The 17,785-nt window shown below is 39.7% G+C and overlaps 1 protein-coding gene across 1 annotated transcript in view; it reads left to right on the top strand.

Moving 5' to 3' along the window:
- Window positions 1-17,785, top strand: part of ERICH6B (glutamate rich 6B) — a 701,186-nt gene that overhangs the window by 247,669 nt on the left and 435,732 nt on the right. Inside the window, exon 5 of the mRNA XM_044072050.1 lies at window positions 12,415-12,470. Within this exon, the coding sequence (XP_043927985.1) occupies window positions 12,415-12,470 (56 nt within the window). The remainder of the gene's footprint in view (window positions 1-12,414; window positions 12,471-17,785) is intronic.

The raw sequence follows: 17,785 nt of genomic DNA, 5'->3' as shown, positions 1-17,785 counted from the left end.
AGACGTTACAAGATCACATATGACAGTGGTTAGCATGCAACTCAAGTAGACTTCCTGTTAGTAGGAAAAGCCACTGGTGTCAAATCAGAGATTGCAGAGTCATTCATAATGAAATGGTCAGTCCTAAGCATAAACCACAGATGGCCACAGCCAGCTGCAAGCAGTGGTTATGGAAGGCGCTAAGGTCAACAAAGACTAGGCTGAAGATCTAGATGTTGACTGGCTTGAAAGCATAGGAGTTCAGGAAAACACTCATGGCCATATCACCTCAAGAAGGAAAAAGGAAGAGTTGAAGCGGAATGGTTGCTTCTGAAAACAGCACTTCTGAAGATAATTGAAAAAATATACAGTTGAGACAGTTATGGAAATAAGACAGTTATGGAAATAAGGTATGTGAGGAAGCTGTGATGCATTGCAGAAGTCCAGTAAATTATCATAAGAAAGGAGGAGTGCAGGAAGAATGGAAGATAGAAAAGATGGAACAGTCTAAGAAGAAATACTGCTTTGCTAACAAAGAGGCCAAGAGAAAATTTACAAATGAATACTGTTTGACAAGCGGATAAGAGAATATCTACCATCTTCTGAAAATTGACTCAGCAGATGATGCAAAGAAGCCCTATCAAGTTGCAAGGCAACAACAGCAGGATAAAGAAGAGAGCTGGCTGGTGCCATTCATAAGGGATGCCTGCAACAATATGCCTACCATTCCAGAGAACATTAAGGTTGGATGGAAGAAGTACATCAAGAAGCTTCTAAATGAAGAAAACATCACAGAAGCTGTGCTGTCACACTAACCGTCTACAGTGAAAGAGGAAGAAAGCAAATGCACCCTTGAAGAAGTACTAAGGGGACTAAGAAAAATTAAGTCAGGGAAAGCAACAGGCAGAGATGAAGTCACAGAAGATAGGGTCAAGATGTTTTGTGCACTAGAGAGAAATGGCTCCCGATGGTACTCATTACAGTATGGGGAGAGAGGTGTGTCCCAGATGGCTGAAGGATAAGCATGCTACTGTACAAGAACAAAGGAGCTTTTCACAACTGTATACAGTACAATGGTGTCATACTCCTGTCACATTGTATCCAGTTGTAGGAGAGGGTGATAGTAGAAAGTAAGATGAGAGATGAGCAGCTCAGATTCAGATCAGGATGCAGTGCAACCAACCTGATGTTTGCAGTGAGACAGACAGACAGCTGAAAAGAAACTGGAGACAAGGAACAAGTCAAACTAGGCATTTCTATACTTTGAAGAAAGCATATAACAAGGTCCCTAAGAAAACTGATTTGGGCCGTTCTGTGATTGTTCAAGGTCCTGGAAACATTTGTAGAATTAGTGCAGGCTATTTACAAGGACTCAGTGACACAAGTATAAACATTGCTTGAACTCACAGAGGGGTTTCCAGTTGGAGTGGATGCGCATCAGGTTTCAGATCTATGACCACTACTGTTCATGCTGGAGATGGACTACATCAGCAAACAGGTCAGAGAGGCAGATCAACAAAGGGGCTGTGTAAACAATGTGTTACTACAAGCAGACTCTGAACAAGGGACTTGCTTCAGCAAATAATATAGGAACCGAAATGTAAATCTGAAGACACATAGAATAAAACTGAGTATAAACAAGACAGGACAGTAGTCACTGCAGCCAATGGTGAAATCAGTAGAAGCTGAAAACAGAGATAAAAGGAAGGGTAGTGGAACAGGGTAACTGCTTCAAGTATCTGGAAGCTGTGGTTGAGAAAAAGGAAGATCTGATGTGAAGGTGAAATCCAAAATCAGAAGTGAGGCAACCTAATGGCATAAGATGCCTGGGATAGTATGTGACAGAAGAATGCCAAAGAAGCTGAAAAGTAAGGTGTGCAAAACTGCCTCTGTGTCAGATAGAAACCTGGACAATGAAGAATAAACAGCAGAGAAATCTTGGGTTGATGATGATGAAATGTCTGACATGGATAATATGATGTACACTGTGAGACACACAAAGAAATGAAGGCATCAGAGGTAAATTCAAAGTAGCCCCAGCTGTATGAAGTCAAGGAGAAAAGATTACAGTGATTCAGTCACATGTGCAGGAAAATAGGACATAGTTTGGTAAAGCAGATTTGGAAGAGATGACGGAATTCTATGAGAGAACACCTGTGACAATAAGCATCAACTGTCAAAAAAGGAGGGACAGTGCCTCTGAAACAAGACATGTTGTGACAGTAAGTATGACACCCTGACCCCATGCAGAATAGAAAGGAGGTTGATGATGATGATGAGTGATCATTTATTATTGGGGGGTGTAAGGAGTGGGAGTGGGTGTGGAGGTATTTTTTGAGAAAGAAAGAAATGGTGTAGCAGGGGTATGGGTCTGTAGTAAAGCTGTTTATCTGGGTTGTGTCAGTAGATTAAAGGTGAAGGTTACTGTTGATTTCATGTAAGCTTGGAATGACTAAACAGTATGAAATAAAGAATGGTTAGTGGAGTTATATTGGTATTGTGGTAAAAATATTAGGAGAAAGCAGAAAGGTATGAGAAACATTTTTTTGCATAAAATGTATGTATCCAAAATCCCATTTAAACAACGTGAGTGTTTTGGGTAAGAAATGATGTATACATCATGAGTATATTATTTTAAAGTGAAAAACAAAGCTTTATTTAGATACACCTGAATAAATCATCCTTTAAAATAATTTTGGGGGGGTGGCAGTAGAGTTTGTGAACCATCTGTAAATTGTTGATTCAAAACATAGAATTCATTGGAACTAGTTGCCCCTCATTTCTTCACTGACCTCATATGTTAAATCAGTTGCTTTCGCTTTGTGGCTTTTGTGGTTTGGCATCATCATCAGTATTTAAATCTTCTACAGCATTGGTCATATTCCCTAATGCAAAAAGCAGTGATCCTTACTTCTGTAAACTGTAAACTGTTGTCTCTATTGTGTTGATAGCATACATAGCAGCAAAATCATCAGAAAGTATTCCATTTAGAGGATGTGGGTCAAAAACATCGTGTTGGGAATCTGTACCCACAAGTGTCACTTGTGGTGTAACTCGATTATATGGTGGTTTTGCTAAAGCATTTTATAATATCTGATGACAACTTCACAATATTACTTAATACGAGATATCCATGTCACATTTTCTAATAGCTGCAGTTTTAGAAACTGGGCATCTCCCGTAGCCCTGTTTTATTATCTATAGCCTGGACAACCAAAGTGCAGTGTGGCAGAAAAATAATAAATTTAGTGCATCTGCATGTGACAGGGTTTTCAGCAGGTTATGTATCCATCAACAAGACAATTTTCCATAAAACTGTTAGAGAGATAGTATATCCATATTAATATCTGTGAAACATCAAGATCTGCTGAAATTTCCATTGAGTGGCAACTATCATCCACTGCATAGGTAAAGAGAGGCATGCTCTCCCTTCCATCCCTACATCTGTTGAGACTTTAATATAGAAATTAGATTTGCCATTATACATACTTCTAAAATAATTATAACAGTAGCATCTTCAGTAAATATACTACATGGTTTATGCATACCTCTAAAAACAATAATAGTTGCATCTTCGTTAAGCATACTACATGCTTTATAGTGGATTGGAAGATTAGAGGGAAAGTCTTTAACCACACATTAGCAGCAGTGACACCTGCTTTTTCCCATTGTCCGTGAAGCTTACTATAAGAAATATAAATTATTTTCTTTCATCAAGACAACCATCTGGAAATTTAGAGAAATATATTTCAATTCACCTGACATGAAGTTTTGCTTTCTCTGACAAAATGTTATACAGCATAAGTCCACCGCATATCATAGAATTCATTACACAATAAGTATGCACCAATTTCCTTCCAAATCCCAGAGATATGCTGTAGTGAACTGATGACCTACAAATTGTCCATAAATGTGAGCCATATGAGTGTGAATGTGTTTATGCAATCTGCAATACGTTGCTGTCCCATTTAGGATTAGATTTTATACTTTGCACCCACTGAATGCTGGAATAGGCTCCAGCTATCCTATGACCCTGCATCATATTAAATTAGTGTGAAGTAAGGTCCAATACCTTTTCTAGGCTCATCATTGTCATCTGCTTTAGTCTGGCACTCAGGTAACCACTTCTAAAGTATCAGGTCTTTGTTCATTGTCATATAGTTAACAAAGGGCATAGCAATTCTGTACTCTGTAAGGTCAGTGTTCTGCAGCATTCATCATGTTACACCAGGTTCTGGATCACCTTCTTCATAATGAAGTCAAAAAAGCATTTTTTTACTGGTAAAACTTTGACAGTATAAAACTGAATCTGTGACACAGAGAGCTAGACCCTGACTTTAGCCCAGCGAAACAGATTCAGGGAGTAACCCTAAGTGCCAGAGGAGCTGGCCAGGGAAGATAAGAGTGCCTGATGTTGGTTCATCCATCCTGGGTAGTGTAGTAGTTAGGCATACTTTGGGGCTGCAATGTAGTGGAGGCCAGGTGGTAAACCAAAAAGGACAGACCAAAAAGGATGGTGATATGTCCTGCCACTTAGTGCAGACATAAGGTACTGTAGATGCATGTGGTGTGTGGAATCATACACCCTGTCAAGCCTTTACTTTGTGATAAATCTGTCGTCTACAAAAAGGGAGGGTTCATAGGTTGATACGAGGCTATTGACCCTAGGGCCTATACAAGCCTACCCATAACAACTCCCTGGATATTTCTTCCCACAATATTTACTTCCCTAGACCCCTGTCTAACAGGGTGACTGATGTGATCCCTGGGGTGAATTTCCTATCTCCCATCCAATCGTCAAGGTTCCTTTTGAAGAGGGCCGAGGAGGCACTCTGTTGACATGTATGGGCAGTCTGTTCCAGAGTATGAGGAGTCTCTGGGTCAAGACCCTATCCCTCCAGCATGTTTTTTTCATTGTGATGACAAGGTTTAGATCCCTGGAGTGTGTGGCTCTGAGGGATTGGGATTTCTTTAAGTGGAGCATGTCCAACAGTTCAGGGTTTAACATGGCTTTGTGTGTTAAGCAGAGATCGTCTCTGAGTAGACAATATGCCACAGAGTATAGCTGGAGTTTTTTAGGCAGTCAGCATAGGGCATCTGCTTTAGGCCTGTGATTCTTTTAGTGAGGTATTTCTGCGGCCTTTCCAGCTTTTGCAGATGTCTTGTGAGGTACATACCAAATGAGGCATTGTACTCTATAATGGGTCTAATGAGGGATGAGTACAGTGGGGCAATGACCTCCTTTTTTCTGGATGAAAAGCCCTTAGTGATTAGGTGTGCCACATAGAAGGATTTCCTGACTGTTGTGACAATGTGGTTATCGAAGGTGAGACCACTGTCCACTTGTGTCCCTAAGTCTCTCATCACACTTTCAGTGTTTAGTGTACTGCCACCTATGTGGTAATTCATGGGTACATGTTTTTTCCCAAAGGGGATAACTATGCATTTCTTGAAATTAAGCTTGAGCCCATGGATCTGGCACCTAGCATCTGTTTCTGTAAGGCCCTTTTGTAGAATATCACCATCATTTGGGGATTCAGTAATGGCTCCCAGTTTGCAGTCATCTGCGAACTTTGTTAGCCAGAGTCCCTTAGTGTTGGCCTGTACTTCAGAGAAGTAGATGCCAAACAAGAGCAGTCCCAGGACTGAACCCTGAGGTACTCCACTTGTCACTTGCCTGGAGATGGATTTGGAGTCGGCTACTTTTACAGACTGGGTTCTGTCAGTAAGCCAGTTGGCAACCCATCGAGCGATGTAGGGATTTATGCCCAGCTTAGTACGTTTATCTATGATTCCAGAGTGGAGGATGGTGTCAAAGGTCTTGGCGAGGTCCAGATAGGCCTTACCCTCATCCACAGCTCTGGAGACTGATTCGAACAAGTCAATCAGGTTCAAGAGACAAGATCGGCTCTTCACGAACCCAAACTGGGTGGGGTCTAGTTTTTGAAGGTTGCCAATGTCTTTGTTTATAAATTCCATGATAATGTGTTCCATGCCCTTGCAGATCAGGCTCATCAGACTGATGAGACAGTAGTTCCCGAGATCCAGGGTGGACCCTCTTGTGGGGTAGGATAACTGTAGCTGTGCGCCACTCAGTGGGCATGAAGCCTGAGATGAGGCTATGATTAAACATGACACTTAGGTGAGGTGCTAGTTAATTTTGTAGTTCATGTAGCACACAGCCCGGGATGGCATCTGGTCCCATGGATGCTGTATTCTTAGCTTTGGAGAGTGCGGTTTCTAGCTTTGTGGTCGTGATTACCGGAATTTGGCAATCTTTTGATATTGAGATGGGCCCTTTAGGGGGTGAGAGGGGGATGAAGTTGACACTAAATTGATCTGCCAGGATATTAGCAATATCCTTGGGATTAGTATATTTAATGTCATTCTGTTGTAACTCAGAGCAGATCTGAGCATTGCCATTTAGATTCTTGACATGACTATAGAATGTCTTGTGGTTTTGTTTGGAATCTTTGACAATTTTATTTTCGTAACTAGCTTTGGAAGATTTTATGAGGGATCTCAGCTTTTTACTGAGTCTGGTAAGGGAGTTTTTTGCATCCTGGGATTTTTCCTCTTTTCTGCAACAGTGTCTTCCTTCTGTTGTATAGTTTGTTTATGGCAGGGGACCACCAGATTGGCTTCCTTTTTTTGGTGTAGAGCGTCTTGGTTCTATTTGGGATGGCACGATTCATGCACAAGTGGATGTACTCCTACAGTGCCTTAGTGTAGGATTCAGCAGTCGAACTTTCAGCTCCCATCTGCATGGGTGTCATGAAGTTTGTCACTTCTGACTTGAGTAGCATGAAGCTGGCTTTGGAGAAGTTTTTTACGGAGGTTTCCTTACTGGGGGGCGAGGGTGGATGTGGATGTCAAGGGTGATTAGCTTTATGGTCAGACCTGACCAATGAGGGGGTGACCACTGGTGTGGAGCATCTGTCTCCCATGTTGGTAATGACCAGGTCTAGGATTGGAGCCCCTGGTGGGACAATGGATTAGTTGATCCAAGGTGTTGGAATTTATGAATTCCAAAAACCGTTGGAAAAAGGTGTTGGTACCCGAGTAGTTTTCCCAGTTAATGGCAGGGTAGTTGAAATCACCCAGTATTAGGGTGTTTGGTTGTATCTTAATATTTTCCAGTATGTTTAGAAAGGTGTAGTGAGAATCTTGGGGCATGATGGGGGATCTGTAGCAAGCTACAATTTGGATTGCAGTCTTACCTAGTGTTAGTTGCACCTGGGGAATTTCAGATGCATTGTGTTGGGCAACTAGCCTGGAGGTGTGAATATCCTTGGTGAATATGGACACTCCTCCAACTTTAGTGTTTCAGTCTTGGTTTGGTGGCCGAAAAGTGTGGTAAGAGTTGTTGCCTGGTATTGCAGGGGTGCTCTGTGGAGCTTTGAACCAGGTCTCAGTTACTACACAGATATCAATGTTCTCCATTTTTAGGAGTGCCTTGACAGAGTGCATTTTGAGGTTTAGACTTCTAGCGTTGAGTAGCATTACCTTCAGATTTTGCATGCTTGTATCTGTTACGGTGGTGGTTTTGTCATTTGAACCTTGCCTAAAAAAGGCACTATATGGGTGACAAGAGCTTTAGTCAGTAACCTGAATCCCAGGGGGCGACAGGTGCAGACCATCTCTGGTAAAGCATTGTGGTTTGTCAATCATGTCGTCCCAGGCAGACAGATACTGGATCCCCTTTGAATGACACCAATTGTTGAAGTCAGTCATTTTGTCCTTATACTGTGGTATAATTCTGGGCGACTCTGGGCCACATGATCCGAGAGCTGTTCCATGTCTCTTTTCATGTAGTCCAGGGAGGTACATCTCAAGTCATTCACTTCAACATGGGCAATGACATAGTCGTATTTGTACTTGTTGTGGAATGACTTGAGTACATGCGTTATGTGGCGGATCCTGGCATCTGACAGGCAGCTGACTGTAATTATCTCCTTGTTCAGCCTGGTGGGTGGGACATCAGTGTGCCTGACTATAGAGTCAACTATAACTAAAGTGTTGGGTACATTGTCTTGCCTTAGTGGCTGTTGTTGGGTGGCACACTGGTGTTGTGAGCTATGTGTCACTTTGGTTGTGACTGGTGATTGTTTGCATTTCAGCTTCGGAGGTCCTTGTTACTTGGGCAGTTTAATGTTAAGGGTCTCCGCATATGTGGGTTTAGTGTTGCTATGTATGGGTGTTGATGATGTGGGTTTTGAAGGGTTATGTGTTGCTTGAGGTGTAGTGCAGGTGTTAACCTTCTCGCCTTGACTATCTAGCACAATCTTGGCTGGAGAAAGCTTTGCTTCCAGTTTGGCTATGTAAGTGCATCTCTTGTAGGTTGTAGTTTTGGGTGGTAGGAGAAGAGGGCTGTCTGTGTACATGAAGCAGTTGCTGCATTGCCCCAACATGCCCAGATTCACCACATGGACAGGAGAAATCACCGGAAGCTGACCTTTGGACATGCCTGTTTAGATGCTTTTTTTGTAAAGTACAAGAGCTGTTTTCCCTTACCTTTGCAAGGTACTTTGCAATTATAGACTGTTTAGTGCCTATGATTAATTTCTCCTTTTTAACAAGGAGAGTTGAATGCTTGTATCAGTTGAATGCTTCCTAGTACTTTCCAACAGGTTCTAGATCAAGTGCTAGTCACAGGGGTTCACATTTTAGTGCTACTACTGAGAAGCCAGCTAGTTCTAAGGGAAAATTTGAAGAGCAGACTTTCTGACACCTGGAATAGTTTAACCGTAGCCCCGCGATGCTGCACGATGCAAAAAACATGCAAACACACATGTTTTTAAGCCAGAAAGTTGAAAGGGATAGAAATCAGCCCAAAATGGCTTATAAAATTACAATTTCGGAGCTGGAAACTACTCCTCTAGTGTTAGATAGGCAGTACAATGCTTGCCACTCCCACTGGTAAGCAGTAGGACTTCCTTCTACCACAGCAAGGTCTGGATAGCTCTGAACACAGAAAATAAAGTCCTGAAACCAGCAAAGCCTGGGATCTGGACTATACTAGCTAGGTAAGGCAGGAAACGAGCAAACAAGATAGTATTTTTTTGTTTGGTTTGGTTAAAACAGGCTAAACAATGCAATAATACAGTAAATAAACACAGAAAAGGCTAACACACTTGAGTGTGTAGCCCTAAACAGTAAATGCAATTAAAACTCTACAAAATTAGCAATTTAAAACTTTTTAAATGAAGCAAGGCAAGTACACAACTGAAAAACGATTTAAGAGGAAGTAATACAGTAGAATAAGTGCTAGTCTACATATACAGAAAAGTCTATATATACAGAAAAGCAGCTAAAACAACACTAAAAAAATTCAGATGCAGTGCAACCTAGAGCACTTGAGTTGCAGCAATATTGAGGTGAATACAGTTTTAATAAATGCATTAAAATATACTCTATATTTCCAAAATGTTTGAGAAGCACCGTCAGAACACAAGGTGATTCAGGCAATCTTTTTATTTAAAGAAAGGAGGAACAAAAGGAAAGAAACTAAGTGGGTTGGCCCTCTCAGATGATCTCTCTGTATCTGTATTAGGTAGAATGAGCTAATGACACTAGACTGGGAGGAGTGTCCAATATTAAATTTAGAGTAGGGATGGGCAGCTGCAAGGCCAGCAGGTATAAAGACAAGATACCAATAGGGAGTGAGGGTGGGAAGCCAGAAAACATTACAGAAATGTTTACCACAGCAGAAAACCAGCAGTGAGCCAATAGCTATGAAATACAGTACAAGTATGCAGTATACAATAAAATTGCTATAAATATCTAGAATAAGCAATAACTACTAAAATAAGCAAAAAACAGGCTCCTTATTGCTATATATCACAGATCAGGTGCTCCTCCTCGGATAGCTCTGTATGTAATGGCTGAAACATTCAAGTTAACTTCTAAAGTAACAGAAAGTTGAAACTTGAAACAACTTTAAAAAAAGCTCAAAAGAACCAATGAGGTGCTTTCTCCAAGCCGTAGACCTGGCAATCCAACTAGACAATGACCATAAACACTAAACTCTCACTGAAGTGGGGATGGTCTTTGCTAACTAAGATGGCCTGGACAATGAGCTCAGAAAACATCTTCTAACAAACTACTAGGCCCACAAACACAATCAGGAATATGGAGAATATTACAGCTACTACCTAAACTATTTTAGGAAGAACACACTACAGAAATGTTTACACAAACACAATCAGGAATATGGACAATATTACAGCTACAACCTAAACTATTTTAGGAAGAAAACACTACAGAAATGTTTATCATAGCAGAAAACCAGCCGTGAGCCAATAGCTATGAAATACAGTATAAGTTTGCAGTATACACTAAAATTGCTGTACATATCTAGAATAAGCAATAACTAATAAAATAAGCAAAAAAAAAAAAAACAGGCTATTTATTGCTATTTTTCACAGATCAGGTGCTCCTCCTCAGATAGCTCAGTGTGTAGTGGCTGAACACTGTAAGACATAAAATATTTCAAGCAATGGTCACTGCTGCATTAAGAGAATAAAAGGGCTGATGGTTTGAATCGATAAAACAAAATACAGAAAAAATAATTTGATAATATATTGACTGTGCTGCTTACACGCAATGTTTTAAACATGCGTACAGTAAAGTATCATACTGCACTGAAATACCATCTAAAGGAACACAGACAAATAGCACTAACAAAAAGGAATATATCTTTTCTTCAAGTTATTTGTCACAAAGGCACACAGATGAAATAGCAAACCAGGTAACAATTTTAATATCATTGTAATACGAAAGGAACTGTGAAGTTGTCTTTTATGCAGAGAAGTAATATGCACTTATACTTGAATTGCACTTAAATAAAATTGCATTATAATTAAACAAATGAAAAAATACTAATTAGAAAAATACGTTTGTTTTCTAATATACATGAGTTTGCTGTTTAGGAACACCAATATTGATGTTACAGTGATTGTATTCACATGGGGTGAAGATTAATTTTATTACATTACACTGAGGTACTGTTCTGCAGGTTTACATATAAAACTAGAATAACAAACAGAATAAATGTATCACACACCAGTGTTATGGACAGACCAAATGACTACAGTATTTATTTTTAATGTTTGTTTCATGTGCATATATGTGCTCCCACACAAACACATTGAAGGCTTCTTTGTGAACATTGTGCAGCAGAGCCAAGTACATATCCTCAGCCCATACGCTGTACATTGTAAAACAGTTTCCCTATTGATTCTGGCTTTGCAGCAGACCAGACCTTCTCCAGCTAGGATGGCTGAGCCTTCACTGGTCACTCATCCCCCTCTTACTGACGTAGTACCAAGATCACTAGCCAGTGTCGATCACGTAATCTCGGTTACATTTACACTTTATCATTCTGAACATGGAGCTGGCTGGGGGTACATAGCAGTTTGAAGTCATCATTAGCTGAGTCAGAAGGAGCAGACATGACATCATTATCTCAGCAAGAAACAGAAAAAGCTATATGAAATAGCGCATTGAATAATTAACTAATTATAACTAAAATTATGCATATGGGAGGAGGTGATTGCAGACATTTTCACATCTGCTATTATACTGTATCTCATGCATCTGGATAAAGGGGAAAGCACAGAAATCCTGGAAATGGAGCTGCTTTCATTGCTGAATTTGTTGTCTAACATTCAGAGCGGAAGACTTCTGCACCCAAGGATCAACTTGCAGACAGAATCATGGTTATCACATATGCAGATGTGTAATCTAGCTGCAAAACCAGATAGTTTAGCAGACCAGGGTTTTCTAGTGTTGTCACAATTTATATATATTAATATGTTTATAAATTTAAGTATGTGTTGAGTAGCAGAAATGATCCATTGCAGATTCAGATAGAAAAAGATTTCATATTTAAATTTGCTGGTAATGCTGACATGCTCACCATTTTCTGCTTGTAGTAACAAGGTTTGATTCTGATGTTAAACCAGCAGCGTGAAAGGGTCATCAATGCTAATGTTATCAGCAGTAGAGACTCGAACCTCTCTTGGTTACTGGAGTTACAGACGTTGTCTTTCAGAGTACAAGGATTTCTCATATTATTATAGTTTTGGGATAGCTCAAATGCATCCCAGGGCATACTGTGTGCCTTAGTGCTCCGTGCAGATATCCAAAAGATAAGGTATCTAGAATAATGTGCCTCACTTCTTAATGTATAGTTTTCAGGATTAATGATGCATAAGGACATAGATACTTCCATTTAAGCTTCCATGTACCAAACATTGTTTGTCCCTTTTTTGTTGTAGCATTTGGTGCTTGCATAGAATATTATATTCATCGAGCATTTAAGTATTTCTATTTCTTTCTTTACTTCTTGTAATAGAGTGTGTTTTGTGGCAGTCTTATTTTTGAAATGTGGACAGTTTTACCTTATATTTTTTGTGTATGTTTTGGTTGTAGGATGTGGGAGAAAGAACAAGAGAAATACAGGGCTATCAGCAGAAATTCACGTTTCAGTAAGTACATGGAAACTAATTATTTATTTATTTATTGGCATTTGTTTACTGGGAAAATCCACTGGGCCAAGAGAACCCCATTTTAGTGGAGGATCAGGGAGAAAAGCTCCACAGTATTAGTACATAACATACAAACAGTAGATAAGATATAGAACAACTTCAAGATACAAGCAAATCCAGTAATCACCAAGCAAACTTAGTAATATACAATAATTGTAAAGGTTGGCAAACAAATGATATATACAGATGAGTATAGGTGAAACATAACAACTAGTATAAGTTTCAAAACTGGAAAAGTAATTGAGTTATTAAACACAATTAAGCAGTATATACAAGGTATTTTGTGAGATTGGTTAGTAAAAGGATGGGAAGAGGGGCAGTGAGGGGTAATGTGGAAAAGATGGATAGAAGAGTGAAATTTTAGGATAGTTTGGTTTGGTAGTGAAATAGGATGAGTTTGAAGAAGGGAGGGATGTAGGATAGAGTGTGAGTAAACTTAAGAGTGTAGGCATTCAAGTTATGGATGAATGGGAATAGAGGCATGTGCATTGCCAAAGGGAAGAGAGATGTAATCACAATGCAAGGATGTGATTTTTAGCTAATGGTAAAGAGTTCCAAAGCTTGGCAACAGAGAAGGAATATAAAGCATGTTGCCAGCAGGAAGTTTAGGTTTGTCTACTTGCAGCAGTAGTTGATTTTCAGATCTAAGTGGCCTGTTTAGGTGGTAGTGGGTGAGGATGGAAGAGAGGGCTGGGCATTCTGAAAGCTTGTAAATAATTTTGTGAGCTGTGATTAGGTGTAGGTAGGTAAGATGATGGCGAATTTCGAGACAGTTAAGTGATTTTAAGGAAATGCAATGATGGGACAGAGAGATCTTTCTTGGGAGTAAACAGTAACATTTTTGTTTTATTTGGGTTTAGAGCTAGATAATTATTAGCCATCCAGATTTCGGTAGTGGTAAAGGCATTTTGGCAAATCTGCAAAAGTTCTGTTGTCGATTTAGCAGAGTAAATAATGGTTGAATTGTCTGCATATTGTACAACAAATGCATGTTTGAGGTTGGTATGGAAGTCATTTATAAAAATACTGAATAAAAGGGGACATAATATGGAACCTTTTGGGACTCCTGTAGTACAGTTAAGGAATAGGGAGAAAGAGTTGTGCCATCTAGTGGATTGTTGTCTATCTCTCAGGTAGTTTGTGAACCAGTTTAGAGTTGTTGGGGAGGTACCTAGGGTGGAGAGTTTTTTGAGAAGTAAGGGGGTGGGAGACTATATCAAAGGCTTGTAATAGGTCGAGAAAGAGGGAGGATACAAAGTTACCATCATTTCTGGCTTGATTGATTGTGTCCATAAAAGAAATAAGGGCAGTAGTGGTATTGTGACCAGGTCTAAAGCCATGCTGAGTTGGAGAGAGGAGATTATTTAGCTATAGGGGGTTTAGAAGTTGGTAATGAATACATTTCTCAAGGATTTTGGAGAGAGGGGAAAGAATTGCAATGGGCCTGAAATTAGAGCTATCTATATTGTTACCTCCTTTGTGGAGTGGAAGAATGTATGTTTTTTTCCATATAGTTGGAACGTAAGACTCTTGGAGAGATCTGTTGAGAAATATACTGATAGGATAGGCAATGGATCTTGCTGACATTTGGAGATATTCTTGGCTAGTTGTTGGAAGCACAGGAGCCAGGCTTCAGTTTAAGGAGAAGTTTTGTTATAGTGGTGATGGGGATGGGGGAGAAAGAAAAGGAAGATGAGTTGGGAGGTGCTACCTGGAGGGAAGGAGATGGAAGATGATGGTTGGTAGTAGTGTTAGTGTGAGGGAAAGTTTGGCTATTGTGTTGATGAAATGTGAGTTGAAGAGTGTGGCTATTTCACTGGCAGTTTTTCAGGGAAAGGGCATGGGTTGTTTATTGTACCAGGATTAATTAGAGATGAAATGGGCTTCCAAAATTTCTTAGAGTTTTGTTTGTAATTGTTTTGAAGGTTTAATTAGTATTGTTCCCTATCATTAATGATCAGGCATTTTACCTGGTTACAGAGCTATCTGAATTGTAAGAGGTCAAAGGGATTTTTGTGCTTTTGCCATTTTTTACGTATTTTGTCTCTGGTATTCAAAACATGCTTGGTGATTCTAGTAAGCCAGATGGAGTGCTTGATTTTGACTCTTTTTAGCCTAACTGGGGCTAGTTTGTTGAGGATAGTTAGGAAGGTGGAGTTAAAGAACTCGACAGCCTCATCTAATGGTAGGAATGTTAGAGTATTCCAATTGATCCTTCTAAGGGATTCATTAAAATTGTGGGGTTAAAGTTACTTACATTTCTTGATTGTTTCAATCGGTGTTGGGAAGGTATTAGGCTGGTTTTACAAATTATGTAAGCTGGAAGGTGGTCACTAATACTGCAGGGGGAGTACCTGCTACTGACACTTTGTTGGGGTTGGAGACTAGTATCCAGTCTAGAACTGAGCTGTTGTCTTTATTTTTGTTGGGTCTATTTATATCTGTGATGATTTGTGTAAAGTTGTACAGGTTGATATATGGTGGTGGAGAATGGTTGGAGAAGTCTGACCAGTTTATGTTTACATCCCCTAGGATGATTGTTTCATTATTAATGTTGCCTGATATCCAGGCGAGAATATCCTCTAAAAGGGGAATATTGTTGCCTGGGGGATGTATTACTGAAATGGGCAAATGGATAAGTAACACAGTTTTATAAATAACCAGCAAAACTGTTCTTAATTAAAAGGTACTAATTTTCATCCATTCCCTGATGTCCCTTTTGTAAAACAAATCAAGATGTTTTAAGTAAGAAATAAAGCACCATATGCTTGCTGTGGCTAGTAGTAGGCACACCACTCTCCTAGAGCTCAGTGGGTTAAGTCTGTCATGATAACACTGCTGCTAAAACTCATATAAATTGAGGATTTAGCACCCAATATTTCAAAGCATAATCATTTTACGTACACATATATTTTATTATTTTACCTATGCAACTTTAATTAGGAGCATGTACTTTAAGGCATTCTTAAAGTGTATCAGTCTATTCATTCTCTGAATGAGAGAGAGAGAAGGTTGGATGGTGTGGGGATAGTGAATCAGGAAGTGAAACAGATTAGCAAGGAGGAAGTACGGACAGCTATGAAGAGGATGAAGAATGGAAAAGCTGTTGGTCCAGATGACATACAAGTGGAAGCATGGAGGTGCTTAGGAGAAATGGCAGTGGAGTTTTTAACCAGATTGTTTAATAAAATCTTGGAAAGTCAGAGGATGCCTGAGGAGTGGAGAAAAAGTGTTTTGGTACCTATTTTTAAAATAATCAGAAGCCAAAAAGAACAGACCAACAACCTTGTGAACCACGATTTATTCCAATATGTTGAGCGCTTTCTTCCCCACTAAAGGGACTTCCTCAGAACAATGTAAAACAAACACACAGCTCTTTTTATACTCCATCCTAATTAAACAATTAAGTCACTAATTGTTAAAACCATCAAAAAAATACATCAAGTAATACATTTAAAAGACTTAGCAGGTTCCCAGTGCCAAGTAATGCTTCAGGGTATTTTGCGTTCAGTTAATGAACAATGTAACATTGTGTTTGCCCGTAAAACAAAATCAAAAGGGATGTTCATGAATATCAAGATAAGGCCACTTATCCCTTGTCGCCAGGTCACCAAGGTAATGAGCAACATCTGGTGAATGACCGAGGGTTTAATTCAGCAGAAATGACGCAAGATGCAAGGAAACATCAGGGAGAGCAACGTCCGAGATTAAAGTCTGGCGCCTAATGGAGGAGGCAGTTCGGCATTCTGAGAGGTTCCAGGGGAAAGCACAAACTTGCAACTACCAGGGCAACAATTACAGGGATTATGGTGCTCAAGGAGCAAAACCAAAAGGTCCAAGGACCTGGAATGTATGACATAGTCGTCATGCCGATGTCGTTGGGAGGTCCCAACCTGAAGGAATTGTAAGTTTTTGTGGGTTCAATAACAGAGTCATTGCTGGCTTGGGTGAAGCATCTAATTTTAACTTGCAGGTCAATGTTGGTGTGACTGGTATAAGTTTGGTCGAGAGTGTGGGTCGTAAATGGAATGGGGCGAGTGTTAATTTACAATCATCCATTGAAAGCAAATTTACTGATTTAATTCCCAAAGTTGTTTTTGGGACCGAAACTGAAAACGCTGATTGTTTAAGTGACTTTTCAACTTATAGCTTTACCGGACAAGTAAATGAGTTAGAATTCAACAACGTTGATGGTATTTTGGATCAGTTATGTGTATTGGACTTAGAGGGCAATAATAATGATCCTATTATTTTCAATGCAAATAGTAATAGAGCGGAGTCTGGTGTAATGGATGGGCATATTGAATGTAACAGTGATGCAAGCAGTATGTACAGTGTTAATAATGGTAATATAATATCAAATGAATTGTCAGTTTCCCAAGAGCTAAGTCAAGGTGTTGAATTGGAAATATTGATGTTAAGTAGTCTATCTCGCCTTCATTCTTGCTGTTTGGGATTGGAGCCAATCCTTGGCTCCGACTCGGCCACCTTCAATAGCTCGAGAGCTGTTTACTGGCTCGAGGCTACCCCTTTTCCCATGATGCCTAGTGATAGCTACACAAATCTCATTTGCCACTTCAGCTGCGAGGTGTGTCGTTTTCTGGGTCAGGCTTGTATTTTCAAATTTTTTGTGTAGAAATATATTCTTATACTCCATAAAACTATTAGATAATTACCTTTTCTTAGTTTTATTTACTAGTGTTTGCTGTTTAGTACCTTGTTCTCCTTAGTCCCTTTTAGTAGAACTCGTTTAAGTTAGAGAGTTCTCCCCTCCCCCACTCCCTTCCCAAGGAAGCTGTTTAACTTAGAGGCTCTCCTTTCCTCTGTTTTTTGCTATTGTTTTTTAAAAAAAAAAAAAAATAAAAAAAATGGAGTTTGTTTTATATATTTTTACATAGTCTATTGTTGACTAGAGTAGAACATTTTCTATCTGTGTTTCTCTTCTGGTGCTTGGTTTTTTGTGGTTGATATGTCTAAAGAAGCTAAAGTATCTGGATTTAAAAAGTGTGACTCGTGCTGTCAGAAAATGTCTCTGACAGATGGGCATACTAGTTGCGTTTATTGTTTGGGCGCTGTTCACCTGCAGGAATCTTGTTCTATCTGCCATGCCTATAGTCCAAGAGTCCTGCAGGAATGGAAGAACAAATTGATCCTTAGGGGTCTGTTAAAACCTCAGGATTCACTGGCAAAGAGTTTACAGCCAATGAAATCCCCAAAATCCTCTAAACCTTCGGCTCCACCTTCAGAGCTGACCC

The sequence above is a fragment of the Protopterus annectens genome, chromosome 5.part0 (assembly GCF_019279795.1).
Source record: "Protopterus annectens isolate FY-2018-M chromosome 5.part0, PAN1.0, whole genome shotgun sequence".
Taxonomy (NCBI): Eukaryota; Metazoa; Chordata; order Ceratodontiformes; family Protopteridae; genus Protopterus; species Protopterus annectens.
This window is presented reverse-complemented; position numbering and strand designations above follow the sequence as displayed.